Source organism: Pieris rapae, chromosome 24 (assembly GCF_905147795.1).
Source record: "Pieris rapae chromosome 24, ilPieRapa1.1, whole genome shotgun sequence".
Taxonomy (NCBI): domain Eukaryota; kingdom Metazoa; phylum Arthropoda; class Insecta; order Lepidoptera; family Pieridae; genus Pieris; species Pieris rapae.
Genome location: NC_059532.1, coordinates 4,538,176 through 4,557,880, shown reverse-complemented (window position 1 = coordinate 4,557,880; position 19,705 = coordinate 4,538,176). Strand labels below are relative to the sequence as shown.

General features: G+C 35.0%; 1 protein-coding gene and 2 long non-coding RNA genes across 3 annotated transcripts; 1 reads left to right on the top strand and 2 right to left on the bottom strand.

Moving 5' to 3' along the window:
* Positions 1-2,821: 2,821 nt before the first annotated feature.
* On the bottom strand, positions 2,822-4,182 carry LOC123690318. Its single transcript, XR_006751003.1, has 2 exons — positions 3,789-4,182; positions 2,822-3,388 (listed from the first exon to the last, which is right to left on the bottom strand). It is a non-coding gene; the product is annotated as an uncharacterized LOC123690318 (long non-coding RNA).
* Positions 4,183-6,694: 2,512 nt separating this feature from the next.
* Positions 6,695-11,319, bottom strand: LOC110999557 (chymotrypsin-2-like). Its single transcript, XM_022268657.2, has 5 exons — positions 11,209-11,319; positions 9,526-9,703; positions 8,194-8,440; positions 7,775-7,927; positions 6,695-7,206 (listed from the first exon to the last, which is right to left on the bottom strand). Exons 1-5 carry the CDS (start codon positions 11,255-11,257, stop codon positions 7,045-7,047), a joined length of 789 nt encoding a protein of 262 aa, XP_022124349.2. The 5' UTR covers positions 11,258-11,319; the 3' UTR covers positions 6,695-7,044.
* Positions 11,320-11,595: 276 nt separating this feature from the next.
* LOC123690320 lies at positions 11,596-17,718 on the top strand. The gene is made up of 3 exons (XR_006751006.1): positions 11,596-12,241; positions 16,863-17,111; positions 17,258-17,718. It is a non-coding gene; the product is annotated as an uncharacterized LOC123690320 (long non-coding RNA).
* Positions 17,719-19,705: the final 1,987 nt, after the last annotated feature.

The following is a 19,705-nucleotide window of genomic DNA, read 5'->3' as shown; positions in this document are numbered from 1 at the left end:
ACGTATTTTTTTTTTTTATTAAAAGACGGATCATTAGGGTTGTTACTTAATACAATCAGTGGTCGTGAGTTAAGGCGGATAAGGCTCTGCTGTTACCGCATTCCGCATAAGGCGATTGTTGGTAGCACCTTGGGGTTTTAGTGGGTATGCACAATGGCGAGTCCCACATAACCCTTCTCCACCAAGCAGTCGCGCCGCGGAAGGGTATGCGCAATGCGAAATGCAAGTAAAAAAAAAAGAAAAAAAAAGGCTTTCATTTGAGTCAGTATAGTTGTAAGTTCCTCGTAAGTTAGAGTGGTATCGCCGATAACCTTTTTACCAGTATTTACTATAAGAGGTATACTTTCGATAAAGAAAACAAAATAGACACCAATCCTAAATACTTTTAGTGATATGTAAAAAACAAACGCAGCAGTACTAATTGTTACCCCTTGGATATGTCTGATGGATATACTTATACCTCTGACGGTTACTGAGTCTGTAAACTTTTTCCACACACTAAAATAGTATACGCTCCTAGTAACAACATTAATTTAAGCCAAAGCAAGGAACAGAAATCCTTATTTTCTAAACTTCTTTATTTTTCTTCTTTTAATAATGAAACTCTTCATAGAAAACTAACAGTCAGACGAGTAGTGTATTTGGTAGAACTGTTTGAACGTGAACGGCGGTGTTTGTCAAACATGATCTCAGTCGTTGGTTTGGCATCATGGTGGATGCTACGCCCAGTGACAACAACAGCGTGGAGAATGTTTCGGATACAGAATTTACGTTGCATTTCATATCTCTTTATCGTGACATGCCCATGTTGTGGAAAATAAAATCGAAAGATTATATGGACAAAAACAAGAGAAGCGCAGCAGTAAAAAAATGACAAATTTACTGAAGATCTGTCGCCGGAACATAACGGAGGAAGAAGTGAAAAAGAAAATTAATATACTACGTACAAGTTTCAAGCGCGAAAACAACAAAGTGAAAAAGTCAATGCTTTCTGGTTCTGGTACCGATAATCTGTATATACCGACATTATGGTATTATAACAAAATGTCGGAAAAAAAAACGCGGGAAGCTTCGAATTTGGCGGGCGCGATTTTTGTTTGAATTTTCTGTAAAATAATATTTTTAAAAATTTAGTGATCAGAATAGTTAAATATTGTATATATTTATAATTTGTATTATTATTTATATTTTTCTTCTTCTTTCTTCGAGTTTTGGTAAGCTTTTCTGAGTTTTATGAACGAGCCTCCGGACCCGGGGGGCACGGCGCCCCCCGCGGTTGCATTTATCACCATATCTAATGAATCCGGTATGGAATCTGACTGTTCTTTGGCCTCCAAAAGGAAGCTGAAGCGCAGTCACAGGCAAAATTTACACAAAATTTGCAAACATTGCAATAAAAGGAAACGCAAAAGTACTACAGAACACTCTAAACCCTCAGACAGTCATTCTTGTCAATGCACAGATGAATTTGCTGAGACCACTGTGACACCACCAACCAACAATTTGCCTCCACCTAGTCCTTCCACAAATAAGACAACAATGCCTCTTCTTTCCACTGGTATATCTTCTAAACCCACCACACAAATTGGTAGGGCTAGTTACGATGCCAATGACCACGGCCCGTTTGTGGTACATGTGCAGAAAGTACAGTCTGCTGAAGATGATAGCACAGTTTTACACCCAGTTGTATTCGGGAGATTTTTAAAAAAATTTCTGTTTAAAAAAATTTTAGATGGTAGTTTAAAACGTATTGGCAGAAATAAAATGACATTAACTTTTAGTAAATATACAGACGCAAACAGCTTTATAAATTCAAACTGCTTACCAACTAACAACATGAAAGCTTTTATCCCTACTTTCAATATTACAAGGATGGGTTTGGTTAGGGGAGTACCAACAGAATGGTCTCCTGAAGATATTATGGAAAACACTAACATACCCATTGGATGTGGGGAAATTATAAAAATCAGGCGACTTAATTATAAAATCATGGTCAATAACTCACCTACGTGGAAACCTTCACAAACAGTTGTTTTTACATTTGATGGACAAGTTTTGCCTAAACGGATATTTATGTGTTATAATTCTATGCCGGTTAAATTGTATGTGTATCCCACAATTCAGTGCTTTAATTGTTGCCGCTTTGGGCACACCAAGGTCCAATGCAGGTCAAAGCCCAGGTGCTACAAGTGTGGTCAAGGCCACACTGGAGATACTTGTAATGTAGAGGAAGACCATGGTTCTTGCTGCTTATGCTCTGGGCTGCACTTTGCTTCAAGCAAAAAATGCCCAGAATATGTGAGACAAACAGATATAAAAGTAACAATGGCAGAGAATAGCTTATCTTATATTGAAGCGTCAAAATTACATCCCCCAATTTCGAAATCATTTGCTGATGTTGTATCCTCTCTCCCAAGTAAATCTCTTCCTGGTGGAAATACAGTATTGCCTGGTTCACCACCTCCACGTACAATATCTTATAAAAAAACAGTTTTCACTAAACCCAGAACGCCTCCTCAACACAGTAAAGGTTTTCGATCATGTAGCACATGAGTCTCTTGTAAGAGACTACAATATGCCAGAGCCTTCTAATGGATGTGCATTACCATAATCGCCTAATGCAAATTCACAACAGACAATAATAGGGTTAATTACTACATTAATTAAATTACTTTCTCAACCTAATTTATCTATACCGTCCCACGCTGCTAATTTAATTAATTCCTACACTGATAATAATAATGGCCAACATGGACAGGTTAGTTCAATGGAACTGCCGCAGTATTATAAACAAAAAGCATGAAATTATACACATTATAAATAATTTTAATCCTTTTATTTTTTCTTTATCTGAAACCTGGCTAAAGCCAGATCAGGTATTCAAAATCCCTGGTTATTCTTGCTTAAGAGAAGACAGGGCTGATGGGTATGGTGGTGTATGCCTGCTCATCAGAAACTCAAGCATCTTTTCTTCCTTCCCTCTTCCTTCACATAGTAACAGCTTTTCTATCATTACAGCTACTGTTGATGGTATCTGTTTTGTCTCTATATATGTCCCTCACCCCTCCTTGCAAATATTCAATGAAATTAAAAACTTAATTTCAGTTCTCCCTCAGCCTTTCATGATTCTGGGTGATTTCAACTCTCATCATACATCGTGGGGTAGTTCAGTATCTAATAGGTACGGGTATGAATTATTGGATATCTTAGACATGTATAACCTGTGCATTTTAAATACGGGTTCTCCTACTCGCCTTACAAAGCCTGGTGAAGTAATTAGTGCCATTGACCTGTCCATCTGTAATCCCAATTTAGCATCTTCTCTCTCTTGGTCTACTTTGTGTTCATCTTACAATAGTGATCATTATCCCATAATCATTTCATTTCCCTGTAAAAAAATAGTAATATGTTTATTAAAAAGTCTCGCCTTAAACACAAAATCATAGACTCGAAATGGAGTCAATACAGTTTATTAGTAGAAGAGAAACTGAATAATTGCTCAGAAGATAATGTCACAAATAGTAATTATTTACAAGATGTTTTGTTAGAATCGGCTGATAGTGTTTTTCCTAGGAAAAAGCCGAGTAGTAATAAGTTGTCATCTCCACCATGGTGCGATGAAGAATGTACCACAGCTATTAAAAAACGCAAGGCAGCTGAGCTTAATTATCGCAATGATATGTCTATGGAAAAATACGAGGTCTTAATGAATGTAATGAAAGAGGTTAAAAAACTATTTAAAAAAAAGAAATCTGAGGGTTGGAGGAAATATTGTAGCTCTTTATCACCTGGAATAAATACTTCTGTCATTTGGCGAAATATCAAAAGATTCAGGTCAGCTATCAATCCTTCTAACCCGTCGTTGCTTCCTATAGAATTAGCTGATCAATTCCTTGATCGCTTGGCTCCTCCTTCTGCTCCAGATCTCATCCACTTTTCTACACAAAATAACTCTGATGTTGTCCCTTCCTCACTAAATCTACCTTTTACGTTATTAGAATTAAAAGGTGTATTAAATTACGTTAAAGACAGTGCTCCTGGGGAAGATGGGATCCCATATTCCTTTTTGTCTCACCTTGGCGAAAATGGATTAAATTACTTTTTAAATTTAATAAATAAAGTTCTTTTGACAAATGACATACCGCCATCTTGGCGAAGTCAAATAGTGCTGCCATTTTTAAAACCGTCCAAGATTTGATCTGATATTAAATCATACCGTCCTATAGTCTTGTCATCGGTGATAACAAAAGTTGTTGAACATTTAATTAAAAATCGGCTTGAATGGTATATAGAAAATAATAAATGTCTGTCACCAACTCAGTTTGGATTTCGAAAAGGTAAAAGTGTGTGTGACAATTTAGGCATATTAGTCACGGACATTCGTAATGCTTTCTCAAATAAAAAGTCAGTAGTCGCAGCTTTCTTGGATATTAATTCGGCTTATGATAATATTTTGTTACATATTCTAAAAAGTAAATTAGATAAATTAAAGGTTCCTTATTTTTTAAATAATTTCATTGTAAATCTTCTATCAGAGAGGAAAATTATTTTAGATGTTGGCGGCCCTTACCTGCCTAGTAGGCTGGTATGGAAGGGCTTGCCACAAGGGTCTGTGCTGAGTCCTTTATTGTACAATATTTATACACATGACCTAGAAAACTCTATCGGAGATTCAGTTAGTATATTACAATATGCCGATGACTTGGTTATTTATGCCTCTGATAAGTCTGTAAGTAATGCTGAACAACGTGTCTCGTCCTCTTTATCTTTCCTAAAACCTTGGATGGATGCAAATGGCCTAGATCTGTCTCCCTCAAAAAGTACCGTCGTACTTTTCACTAAATCCAGAACTCCTCCCTCACCAATTATAAGATATAATTGCGATAATATATTACCCGTCAATAATCAAGTAAAGTTCTTAGGAGTTATACTTGATTCTAAACTAACAGGTCAACCACACTGCGAATTTGTGGTTGGTAAATGTGAGCGACACTTGAATATGCTGAGATGTCTCAGTGGAGTTTGGTGGGGTGCTCACCCGGCAACATTGAGGTTGGTATATAATGCTGTCATCAGAAGCGTTCTTGATTTTGGGACCTTTTTCTTAGATCCAGGTAATGTAGCAGGCTTTAGAAAACTAGATCTCATACAGTCTAGGGCTTTGAGGATTGTTTCTGGTGCTATGAAATCGAGCCCAGTTAATGCTCTGCAAATAGAATGTTGTGACCCTCCATTAAACTTAAGGCGTCAATATCTGTCAGATAGATTCATTTTTAGAACTGTCCAGTTCCATAACCATCCCCTCATTTCCAAACTGGAATCTCTTTCTCAAAAATTACCCTCTTCACATAAACCTTTACCTTGTCTATTAAAAAGCTTGCTGAAATTTAAACAATTACAAGCCCCAACTCATTCCTTTTATATACTTCCCCTATTTAGCTCTTCTTATGATTCTCTACTTCTTTCTCCTGAGATATGCTTTTCTATTGGCATTGAAAAATCTGATTTTAATGCCAATGCAAACTTTAATTCCAATGTCAATATGAAATGGCCTAACTGGCATCAAATGTATACAGATGCTTCTAAACACTCCAATGGGTGTGTTGGTGTTGGAGTGTACCACAAACAGTACAACATAGTTCAGAAAATTAAATTACCTCCAGAATCATCAGTCTTTACCGGTGAATGTTTTGGACTACTAAAAGCTCTTGAATATGTGCTGTGTTTCAAACTCAACAAAACCGTTGTATTTACCGATTCCTTAAGTGCATTACAGAGCTTAGCAAAATTTTCACTTAAACTAAACCCATTCTTTCATGTTATATTTGAATGTAGGAGAAAGCTGTTGCAATGCCAATTACACAACTATTTAGTATCATTTTGTTGGAAACCTAGTCACTGTGGTATCTCTGGAAATGTGAAAGCTGACAGTTTGGCTAACAGTGCTACTGTGACCGGTGACGTATACCCGTACAAGAATTTTGGCCATGATCTTGCTGCTTTGCCCGGCATATATCTCCACAAATCGTGGAATATGTGTTGGGAAAAGAACGGCCGGATTAAGGGTCGTTTCTTGTATGCTATACAGTCTTCCGTTCCCAAGAAGCCGTGGTTTGCCAAATTGTCGCTTGGTAAAACTGCCACTTCTACTATAATCCGTATGCGTCTGGGACATAACAGCCTTCCAGTTCATTTGCACAAACTCGGTATCGTAACTAGTACCGCTTGTGAGTGTGGCGAGAGCTATTCTGACTTGAATCATGTTTTCTTTTCTTGTCCTAAGTATGACCATTCTTCCTTATATACTTCTTTAGTTTCTCTGTCCGCTCCCCTTCCTACCAATATTTATTTACTTCTTCGAGATTTAAATCCCCTTGTATATAGTATTATAAGTATGTTTATTGTAAATAATAGTTTTAGTTTTTTCATTATGCATAAACTGTAAATAATTAAAACAACGAATTATAAAAATCCCATACTTGATGCTGGCTAATGCACAAACAGTGTTAGAGCCAAAGGAAAAAAAAAAAAAAAAAAACAAAATGTCGGTATATACCGATATATACAGATTAACAAAAAACGTAACAAATAAACTATCTATGTGTCAATATGCCATGGTAAGGAGCATGACTGGGTTAAAAAAAAGACAAAGTAAGGAGTAGCGACATCAGAAGAAGGACTGGGGTACACGGGGTTTACACGTTCAACTTATGAAATTACTCTAAACATTTGTTTTGCCATAGAACAGCACCTGTTGTATTAAAATACTAAACCGATGTATTATTTGAAAAAAGAACACATCAACAAACTAACTGGAGACTGTATTTCAACTTTTAATACACAGGCTAGATGATAATGGTAAAAAAAACGTGTACTTCAAAATAAAATAATATATTTTTTAAATACCACTTTATATCTATTAAATGTCACATTGTAGTGTGCATAATGCGATACATATGATAATAAAAAAAGAACTATATTTGATAAAACAAATCTTTATCTGGACTATAATGTCCAGTTAATAAATAAATTTGTCGAAACAATTTAATTCTTCATATTTTTCATAATCCAGTCATAATAGCTAGAAACTGAAGAAAAAACCTCAGGATGGCCTTGAGCGCACGGAAACTTTCCCGTGGACATGACTCCAACTTGAACAAGACCTTTATTTCCATCAGAGGCGACCAGAGGACCTCCTGCATCACCCTATGAAAGGAATATCTTCATTAATAAAATAAATCCGTGACACTAAAACCTCATTAGTCACAGATTTACGTATTCGTTTCATGACAATTTTTCAATCTAATAGGCAAGTAGGTGATCAGCCGATAAGTACGAGATTATTTTACTTTCTTGTTTTCTTTATTAAAGACAATTTTGATACTAATATGAAAGAGTTTATTATTACCATGCGTATGAGTGTGTTGTTACAAAGTTAAAAGAAATTAAAATTCCACCAGTACATATGGCGTCTTTAAGATTTTATTTTTAAGACAACATTGTCATATTCGTTATTTTGAGGATCAACCTCATTTTGATATTGTAGGGATTTTTAAATACTTCTAATGTAATGTTTGTTGCCATAGCTACGTTGTTATTTAAAAAAATATTCATACAAGATACTCCAGATTGCAATAAAGATTAAAAATAGGAAAATGAAATCATTAACCGATGGAACTATCTAGATCACCGTCGGAGGAGTCCATCAGTTATAAGGAGAAAAAGGAATGGTAACCATGGCAACGAACACCGTTGTTGTGACTCCAAAACTTACTACACAAGCACCCTTCTTATTTTGACCTCTCATGCAAAGCTGTTTATCATCGATTGGTGTTAATTTGGCACGTTTTAACTGCTCGTTGCAGTCCTTGTTGCTAATACTTCTCAAGAGCAGAATTTGAAGTTTTTTCGGCATAGTTCCATGATTCTGTAAAACCATTAAATTTGACAGCTACATCGATGGATCCATCCACTCCTGGTGCCTAGGCATCGTTTTCTTATCACAAATTCATTTATTATTAAAACAAATTCTGTTTAAAAAAAATTCATATTTGCCCGTTTAGCACTCATTAGAAAGAACAGACTAAACCTAACCTAACCTAAAATCCTTTGACGAATTACCGTCTTTGACTAGATAGTCAGGTCTACTACTGTCAATTCGATAACTAGGACCTAATTTGTCTGAATACTTACGTCAATAAATCCCCATCCTGTCAGAGCACAGGTTGTTCCAACAGCCACAGGCTCTTTCCACAATTCGATTACCCTAACATTTTTCTTCATTTTGATTTTACCGTCGACTTTCATAAGAGCTACGTTATTTGTCAAATCTTCTTCTGAGTATTTCTCGTGAACGATAATTTTCTTTATTTTGTAACGGTCGCCACCTGATTTTAGGTCGGTTGCTCCCACCACAATGGGTAGCTGATTGGCATCGATACTGTAAATTAAAATGAGTAAGAAATGTGTCGTACCAGTGACCCGAGAGTTGGTGCTTTCCTCGCACCAGCGAATATCGCAATACAGCGAGGATATGCCATCATTAAAAGGATACTGCCACAGGAACCAAACTTTTAAAATAAGTTCTAAATTTCTATTTGTTGAAATAATAAAAAAATGTATGTTTAACGCTGGCAGCATTTCTTCACTGCATGTATTTATTAAATTACTAGTAATCTTGCAGCTTATATACATGTTATAAAACAAAACACTAAGACATACCGAAAGTCGAAAGACGTAATTTTAATTGTTTTCTGTTTTATGTAAACAATATATATAAATACTAGCGGATCCGACAGACGTTGTCCTGTGTACACGTCTTTAATTTCAAAATTTCAATTTTTAATAAGCCATTTTGATGAAAATTATTATTCAAATGTTATGACAATATCTAACGATCCAGCACATGGTCACACACGATATAACACAATGATAACAAAACTTTTTTAAAATTTCGGGACAGACTAAAATTAAAATTCGAATCTTATTTAAAATTTGACACTGCGATGGTAGCGCCGTCTGTCGGATCCAATGTAAAACATTCCAAAATCAACAACAACTAATAAATTGAAAATTAATTAAAAAAACATTGTCCAGCGGACAAAATTGTGAATCTAAACCATTCCCAGATCCCCTTGAACACACACAAAAAATTTCGTCTAAATCGGTCCAGTCGTTTAGGAGGAGTTCAGTCACATACACACGCACACAAGAAATATATATATTAAGATATTGTTTACATAAAACAGAAAACAATAACCTACATTAATAGAACGAGATACATTTAAATAGCACTAATGGAAATTAAATAAGTCTTGGTGACTCCGCCGCCATTCTAATGAGTCTAAATTAAAATGTTAAACTAAGAATTTTAACAAACTTTTTTGTGTATTTTCTATAGCTTTTTTATATACATAATATGGAAGACCAGATTAAAAACCTGCATAATCCAGCACGCTTGTGACATAATTATGCAAAGTCTTTTTATATTCTAACTATACTACTTATAAAAATTATGTTACTGACCCATATGTGCAGTGAGCAGCTGTTAAAACCCATTCTTCGTGTATGATAGAACCGCCACACCAGTGAAATTCTTCATTATGGTATGGCCTTCGTATGGAGACTTGGTAATTCGCTATGTCATTAGGAGTATCATGACCCCCTATGATTCGCGTATCTCCACCAAATGCATCGGACTCGCCTGTGAATAAACTACTTATTAATAACGCGCCCGTATTTTGTGATGACAGATGTGTCAAACAGTGTTGGTAAAGTGGAAGAATTTTGATTAAATGTATTTGTTCGTCGGAGGTCGTGTACTTATGTTACACATTTTAACAAGGACATGTATTTTGTTTAAATTTTTTCAAGGATTCTAATCAGGGATCTAATTCTGCGCGTTTGAACAGGAAAAAGAAGCATGTGATATGTGAGAGCCTTGGTGGGGAAATATTTATCCCTGGCCTCTTTTGGATAAATATTAGGTCCTTACATATGAAATTGGCGTATTTCATACTGGCCACTTTAATCACGATGATCTCTTCTTTGCTAAGGAATTCCAAATTCAAATTTGTACACCTATTTACTCATGTACTTGTGCTTCGATGACCGTCATTCATTTGTTTTTTTCTTCTGTTTTTTTTTGTTTGCGTCACTCATTTTACAAAATGGAAAACTTAAAGTATCGCATTATTTACGAGTACGAGCTCCGCCGTGGCACTAGTGCTGCGGAAACGACTCTAAGGGTGAATGATGTGTATGACGGTCATGTTGCAAAAGAAAACACAGTTCGTTTTTGGTTCCAACGTTTTCGTTCTGGAAATTTCGACCTGCAGAACAAGCCCCGTGGACGGCCTGAGACCCAAGTTGATAATGAAGTATTGAAGGCTATTGTGGAAGCGGATCCATCGCAAACCACGTCCGAGTTAGCTGCAGGCTGCGGTGTTAATGATAAAACTGTTGGGATGATTAAAAAGCTTGAAAGAGGAGTACCTCACGAATTGACTGTAGCAAACCGGCAAACGCGCGTCGACTGCTGTTACATTTTTGAACCGGCACAATTATGAAGGTACTTTAAACCGAATCATTACCTGTGATGAAAAAAGGATTCCTTACGATAATCGGAAGCGCTCAGCGCAATGGTTGGATCCTGGCCAGCCGGCCAAATCCTGCCCCAAGCGAAAATTTACCCCAATAAAGTTATTTATAAGCGTTTGCTGGACTAGTGCCGGTATTGTTCATTGCAGTTTTCTCAAATCTGGCCAGTCTATTACGGCTGATGTCTATTGTCAGCAATTGCAAACCATGATGGAAAAGCTAGCAGCTAAACAACCTAGGCTGGTCAATCGCTCCACGCCACTGCTACTTCACGACAACGCTAGACCACACACTGCACAAGAGACGGCTACTCAATTAGAAGAGCTTCAATTTCAATATGTCTAAGACATTCTCCGTACTCCCCGGACCTTGCTCCAACAGATTACCATTTTTTTTCGAAATTTGGCAAGGGAAAAATGTTACTCTGATGGGGCAGTCCAAATCACCTTCACAGATTTTATGAGAAAAGATGGCAAAAGTGCATAGAAAACAATGGTTTATACTTTGATTAATTAAATAAATTATATTTAAAACTATTAGACTTTTTGTTCCTCCCATACAAAACGCCAATTTCATATGTAAGGATCTAATATATAAATATATTCTTACCCAGAAGTCCCCACGAAAGTAGGAGCACCAACGCCAGTTGTACAAACATTTTTCTGATTAGGTATACTTTGCCTTAAGACCTATTTATATTAATTTTTTTGGGTGAAAAAAATGCAATTAAAAACTATTTTTCGAAAGGAAATAATAGTTAATTACTTTTCACTAGGATAATTAATTTTTATTGTTATCTCTAAATAATTAAAACATTTAGAATTTCAGGTACAATTTATTAATACTGGCTTTTCTTCAAATTTAGATTTTATGGATATATAATTAGGGTGGGCCTTTTTTTGTTCATATTTTGAATTATCCTCGGGGCACTTTCTCATAGGATTTAATACCTCTAAATATTAATATGTTTTTTTTTATTTGTATTTGTTAAGATTTAAGGGTCGCTGTCAATTTTTTTAGAAATGCCAAATACTAATTGGATTAGCAACGTCATACATTACAAAACTAAAAAATTGAAATCTAAAAGAAACGAAATTTTAGAAATAGCAACCGATTTCTACCGTGATCTTTATAACGACGAGCAAAAAACATCAACTTAAAGCAACAAGAAAGTTTTTGAAGAACCCATTCCAAACATACTAAAAGACGGAGTTCTTAAAGCCCTAAAATCACAAAAAATAGGGAAAACACCAGCCTGTCGATTCTGTAACTCACTTTACAAATTCTCACAGCGGATTCCGCACTCAAATCACTCCTGAAGGTGTCAGGTTAAAATTTGGTATACTGATAAACAATAACCGCGACAAAAGCGCCGCTCAAGTGAGATTGTTTACATTTGGAACTATAATTAAAGACTCACATCACTTACGCTCAAATAGTCTTGGTATTTCGCATTCTGATGACACCATTTGACATCTCGTGTAAATTAAAATCGGCAGTGAACTCGATTTTTTACGTCAAATTAAAAGTTGCTTTTTCCTAGGTGAAATCATGATTGACAAGTGAGTTAGCCATTTTTTAGCGAAGTTATAGGCTGTTTTACGTGAAAATATTCTAATATAGGACAATCTATATTTATGTGGTAAGTTTATAAATTAATATTCCATTCAATTTTCAACCGTGGTGGAAGGTAGTCCATAGTCGTGTTAAAAGTATTATTAGCCGTGTTATAAGTGTTTTTATTCAATTTTTAACAATAGTGTTAGCTTTTATAAGTCAAATTTGAAGTAATACAGAATACGTAAAATCAGTGAAGTGAATAATAGTGAATCTAATCAAGCTATGAAGTGCCATGGCTGTAATAACGTATTAAATGTCGATCATTTTTTAAAGTGTAATAATTGCAAACGCAAGTTTTGTTATGAATGCCTTGATGTTGCTGCCGGGTCGACTAAGCAGCTCAGTGCTGAGCAATTGGCATCACTTTATTGTCCTCTGTGTCAGAATGTAACTCGGCGTAAAAACAATGACGATAATACTCCTGTCCGGCGGGGTCGCAATAACCAATCACCAAGCGCCTCCTCATATATAACGACGTGTAAAGAGCCGGAGTGTGATTTTGCTACGAAAACTTCTGCAGGCGCTGACTTTTCTAAGCAGCCGGTTACGTTGGACAGTATTAGCAAACTTATAGACTTGAAACTGTCCCCTGACTCATCGTTTATGCTAAATCTACGGTCCGCGCTTAGAAAGGACTTGAAGGACATGGTGACCGACGAGGTTAGCCGAGCTGTTGAGTTGGTAAAGGCTGACTTCACGACGACAACGGATTTTATCATCTTAGAACAAAATGATTTGAAGTCAAATATTGCAGACAAAGACAATCGAATCAGGGTACTCGAGACTGAACTTACGAAATCTCAAAACACGTTATCAAAACTCCAGAGTCGTTTATTTACAGTTGAAAAGATTTCACGTGACTTAAACCTCGAGATTCACGAGGTACCCGAAAGCAAGACTGAGAATCTGATGGAGTTATTCAAAAAACTCTGTGAGTGTTTAAATGTTGTGGTATCTGAGAGTGATGTTAAAGCATGTCGTCGTGTAGCTAAGATGGACTCAAACTCCAAAAGGCCGCGAAACATACTAGTTACCCTCTCAACGCAGCGTCAGCGTGATACACTCTTGTCTGCGTTGACTCGCTTCAATAAGTCCCACCCTGACACCAAACTATCTACTACCGATATTGGTATTGGCGGCTCGTCGTCGAGCAGGATATACTTGTCTGAACATTTGTCTCCTGAAGCTAAAGAGTTACACCATGCGGCACGTAAATTTTCTACTGACAAGAACTACAGGTTTGTTTGGGTGCGATATGGCCAAATTTATGTTCGTAAGGATGAATCAAGCCCGGCCATTCTAATTAAAAGTCATGATTCCTTCACTAAATTGTCTTAATTGTTATTACTACTACTAATTTGTTTGTTTATCATTGCTTAGTAAGTTACTTGATCAATTTTTGTTTTTATATACTGAATCACACGTTATTTCCACAATGATTAATATATTTTATCAAAATGTAAACAGAATTCGTAGCAAGTTAACTCAATTTTCTTTAAATCTGTTAAATTCTAACTTCGATATTATATGCTTGACGGAAACGAACTTAAATATGAGTGTTTTCGATGGCGAAGTTGTTGACGCCCGTTACAATCTCTTCAGACGAGATCGTGCGGATTCCTCCAGTGCTAAAACCGAGGGAGGTGGAGTTTTACTCGCCGTCCATAAAAAATACCAGGTCATCCGTCAAGCATCGTGGGATAGTGATATGGAGGATGTCTGGGTTACTCTTATTCCTGAAGCACGTGACACTTCTCGAATAAATTTATGTGTTTGCTATTTGCCTCCTGATATTAGAATTAACAAGCTTGAACTCTTTTATAGCCATTGCCAAAATTTACTTCTTAATCGTTTCCCTTTGGATAATTTCTTATTAATTGGTGATTTTAACACACCTGATTACTCTGATTCGATTAATCCCTCTCTGTCAATTTCCCCTAACCCGAGTAAGAAGCTCCTTCTACTAAATGAATTAATGTCACTGTGTAATCTAAAACAGCATAACTTTATCACAAATGCAAACGCTCGCTTGTTGGATTTGGTGCTTTCTAATATAGATTGTATAAGTGTCAATGAAACACTTGCATTAAGTTTGTTAGATAAAAATCATCCCGCAATTTTGATTACTCTTTCTCCGATTCAGATTTCTAAAGGGCTTCAACGCGCTAACATTAAACGGCTTAATTTTGCTAAATGTAATTTTGAAAACATTAAATCTGAACTCCAGTCTGTGAACTGGTCCGAAATCTTATCGTCCCCTTGTATTGATGAGTGCACCGAAGCTTTTTATGAGCTTTTATTTGAAATAATATCAAGAAATACACCAAGTTGTTGTAGCAAATTCTCATCTTATCCAGTCTGGTACAGCAAATCCTTAATTAAATGTAATAAAGAAAAAAACTTATATCATAAACGGTTTAAGAGGTTTGGGAATCCCCGCGATTACGACGTTTTCTCTTTGCTGAGGGAGAGATGCAAATTTCTTACCAAGATTTGTTACGACAAGTATATCGCATCCATCGAGGACTCGTTGGTCAAGGACATAAAATCATTTTGGAGATTTGTGAATAATCGTAAAGGCCATATTTCAGTGCCTCACACCATGACACTTGAAAATACTTCTGAGACAGACGGTCAGGGGATATGTGACCTTTTTTCGCGATACTTTGGTTCAGTTTTTGACGATAAAACTAATAAAACTATATACACTGACCAATCTGGTGCTGTAAATAACACGTATTTTAATATATTATCTGGCTTTTCTATTACGGTTACAGATATCAAACGTAAAATAGATAGTTTGGATATTAACAAAGGGGCGGGTCCTGACCTTCTGCCTCCTATTTTCATAAAAAGTTGCGGAAAGGAGTTGTCCATTCCATTATGTGTTCTCTTTAATAAATCGTTAACTAGTGGTGTGTTTCCTAAGCGCTGGAAAACTGCCCACATAATACCTATTTATAAAAGTGGTGATAAGTCCAATTGTAAAAACTATAGACCGATAAGTATTTTATCTTGCGCTGCTAAATTATTTGAGTCAGTGATGTATACTCATCTGTTCAGTCATTTTAAGCCTGTTCTTTCAGACAAGCAACATGGTTTTGTTAGAAACAGGTCTACGGTCACTAACCTTCTGGAATACAAAAACTATCTCTGTCAAGTGTTTGCCACAGGTGGCCAAGTTGACTCTGTTTACACTGACTTCTCTAAGGCTTTTGACAAAGTAAATCACCATCTGCTCTGTCATAAGTTAGCGTCACATGGTATCCACGGCAGTTTATATAGATGGATCTGCTCATACCTAGACTCTAGAACTCAGTTGGTTGCGTTAAAGGGCTTCATCTCTGCACCTATCGCAGTTACATCGGGAGTACCTCAGGGTTCCCACTTAGGGCCATTATTCTTCGTAGTTTTTATTAATGACCTTATTCAACAACTGTCCTGCAATTGTCTCTTATATGCAGATGACTTAAAAATATTTACTTCTATTACTAATTTAGATGACTGCTTAACATTACAGCGTGATATCAATACCGTATCACAATGGTGCAAGACGAACTACATGTATTTAAATATAGACAAGTGTTTTGTCATATCGTTTACTAATAAACGAAACAAAATCGTATGGAACTACGTCATAGATGGTCAATTAGTTAACAGATCAGATGTTGCAAAAGACCTAGGTATCCTGTTCGATGACAAGCTTTCATTCCGTGCCCACTATAGTCACATCACGTCTAAAGCAAACCATCTACTGGGTTTTATTCTTAGATCCACAAAAGGTTTTAAAAATCCTCGTAGCACCTTGTACTTATACTTCAGCCTCGTAAGAAGTATATTAGAATACGGTAGTCCTATATGGTCGCCGAATTATAAGGTGCACATTGACGATATTGAACGAATTCAGAGGAAATTTCTCAGAATTTTATGTTATCGTATAAAACCTGGCCGGTCTAACTTAAATTATTGCGATAGACTCCTGAAATTTAAAGTTCAACCATTAGAATCCAGACGCATAGTCTTCGACTTAGTTTACCTTTACAAAATCACCCACTCCATTATAGACTCTCCCGAACTACTAGCTCACATTAGCCTTAACATTAGATTTAGTGCCCGTAGAGCTAACGAAGTCAATTTATTTTCCCTTCAAACTTATAAGAATAACATCTCTTTTTACAACCCTTTGACCAGGATGGCTCGTCAATATAACGAGATGGCAAAGAGCAACCACTTACTTGTGGACATATTCTGTCGCAACATCAATAAATTCATTAGTGTCGTTAAAGACATCCTCCATCGTAGGTTAAGTGCTGACCCTTGTGGTCCTGGTTAACGTTACGTTAAATTGGTGTCGAGGAACTTATTATTATTATTATTATTGTTTTTTTTTTACTATGTTACCTTTGTTAGTTATGAGCCTTTTATTGATGTAACATTAATTTTGCAGTGTGCACATGGTTTTACATTAGAATCCTGTTCATAACTATTAGTTTTAAGTTTATTTTTGTAAAGATTATAATGTGTTTTGTGCACCAAATAAATAAATAAAAATAAATAAATATTTATAAATACAGCATTTTTTTACGATGAATTAAATCTATAAGCATTAAGTTTAGTAAAATAGAACTTTTTTATTCTTACAGAAAGCCCGTCCACTTTAAACCTCTATTTCAATAAATACATTATGTAAATAATTAAAAAAAACTTAATACAATATCTATAGATGGCGAAGAAAAAGGCATGAAACGACCAATTAGTTTCTCGGCCTTGGTTACTATCGCTTTTTTCCAATACCCAAGACATGACGTAGTATTTACGAAACGTAAAACATTTCCTCATTCCTATATGGGCTGCGGAGATGAACGAAGAGTCTAGTAAATACATAATCTAAGGTAAACATTTTGATTATTTTAGCAATACAATATAATTTTTATCTCAGAACCAATTTTTCAATGCACTCTTCATCATGTGTTGTCTCCAGTAGATACATCCTATTTTATAAGTAGGTATACTAAAATTATTAATGTAATAATTTCAGAGTTCCAATGTTCAAAAAATCCTGGATGTATTTTTCTGCCTTTGTAGAAGAATATCACATTTATATCAATGACAAGGACTCTGGATATAGAAAGACACAATAGTGCAGATATTTTCAAATAATTGAACTTCAACTTAATAATAAATGATATCACAGCCCGAACAACCAAAATTGGCAGTTCTTATATCTTTATAAATATTGATAGGTATAACATCAAGGTTTTGAATAAAAACATTATTCTGCTTTACACAAGTATAAAATACCATCATGATGTACATGATAGTTTAAGTACTTATTAAGCTTTTTATTTTTTTGTTCATAACAATTACTTTTTCTTAACTGATTAGATATATTATATTTGTCTACAAAATAAAGTAGTAATTGATTAGCTCTTTGTGAGGCTGGGTTTGATTAGTTTTTATTATACTTAAGTTTAAGTTTGTATTACTGAAAGTAATTTTGTAGTGTGTTAAAAGTTTATTATTGACATTAAATCATGTTGTACAAGTTATTATTCTGTTCTTTTATTTACCTATAGAGAAACACATATATATTTTTTATTTCTCCTTAGCCATGTATTTAAGGTGACTACGTTTTTATTAGGCAGTCATTAAATAAATAGTAGATTTAATAAATCATTTTATTAATAAAATATTATTAAATACAAAAAAAATATTATGAAGTACACAATTATCTTAAACACAGTCATACAACTTTTCATATAAATCAATTGTTGATCTCAGTTTAATATATCTTCTTTTTCATCATTGTTCATTCTTGCTGCATCTGCTTCGTTCTTGACGACTACCGCTGATGGCTGTAATACAATTGATATCTGTTAAAATTGTAAATAGTGAGATGTGGTATGTGACCATACCTACATAAACAATAATATTGCATAGCAATAGCAATTTAATCATATTGTTTTATACAAGTTATTAATTGTAATTAATACAAACAAAACACAAAAACTAAAACTATATTGATTAGGAAAACCTGAAGCGTAGTCTTGTGAGGTTTAAAAAGAATGTATGAAATACTATTGTAATTCTAAGTAAAGTTTCTTAAAAACTAGTTTCATAAATAAGCCAAATATTATTAAGAGTTTTATGGTAACAAAGGCACTTATTACACTATTTTGCACATAATATTTGATTCAATAGTATGAATAAAAATCCTATATCTTAATAAAGGTTTGCCCTAGATTTTCTTTGATTTGGATTAAAACAATTATTTATAAATGAAACAAATCAATGGTTCAGGCCCATAAAGGGTATGTTTAGTGCTAAACTGGAGTCAGCAGCAATAATTACTTTTTTAATATTGATTGCTTCTATATTTATAAAATAAGTTATAGCAATGTCATTTCCAACATATCAATAAAAATCAATATTGATCACTTACACTGGTATGAATTTGAGCAATTGAAAGCTTATAGATTTAACAAAATATTATACGAAACCTTTGGTACTCAACTTTAGTAATATTTTGAAATTTAAGATATCTATCCATCCTGTTTATGATGATAATGATGAATCCTTAGGCCATTTGCGGAGAGTATCACTTTAAGAGTGACATGATAATATTTTTGTTAAGATAATATTCTTAAATTGTGATAATATACCCAGATGCTAGGTATCCTTTGTTTCGTGCTGAAATATAATGAATGTTTTTAAGTTGTCTGTCCCTCACAAACACCACGGCTTGTCATCTGTAGGGTTATAGTAAATACCTACTAAATATAAACTCTTCATTGGAAGTTATAAATAAAACACGTAACTTAAGATGTACTAATAAATAAATTTATAACTTACCTTTAAGCGGCCCCTTTGCCAGATGGGCTTTACGGTCAATATCATCTTAACAATATTCATAAGGTAATAGGTTATAATTGGCAAAACGTTTTTATATTTACACTACATTAAACAAGTGTATTTATCTAATTTGAATTTAATCTAGGTCCCCCAAAACATGATTGATGTTCGTATTCTATTTTTTATTTTTATCGAATAAAATAGTAAACATGTATTTTGTTTATAATTATGAAAATTTTGACAATTAACTCTTTTTATAAATAAAATGGGTTAATTGTCACGATATTCATAGACAAAGACTCAGTAAGAGGCTTATTACACTACGCGATATTCAGACAGTCTTACTAAGATTTAGCATAATGTAATAAGAGTTAGCAAGTTAGCCTGTCTAATTAGACTGACCGAATGGGTTCGGCGGTGCTTACTTGCTGAATATCGTGTAGTGTAATAAGACTTAGCACGCTTAGGGCTAGCGCGCACTGGTGACTTAAGTCACCGTGACTGTTTCGTCACTCACATCAAGTATATGAGTATGTATGGAGGTGCGCGCACGTTACAACGTAAATATTGGGTGACATTTTTGTCCGCCGACCAGCGGACAAGCCCGTGACGAAACTGTCACCGCGCCGCTAGG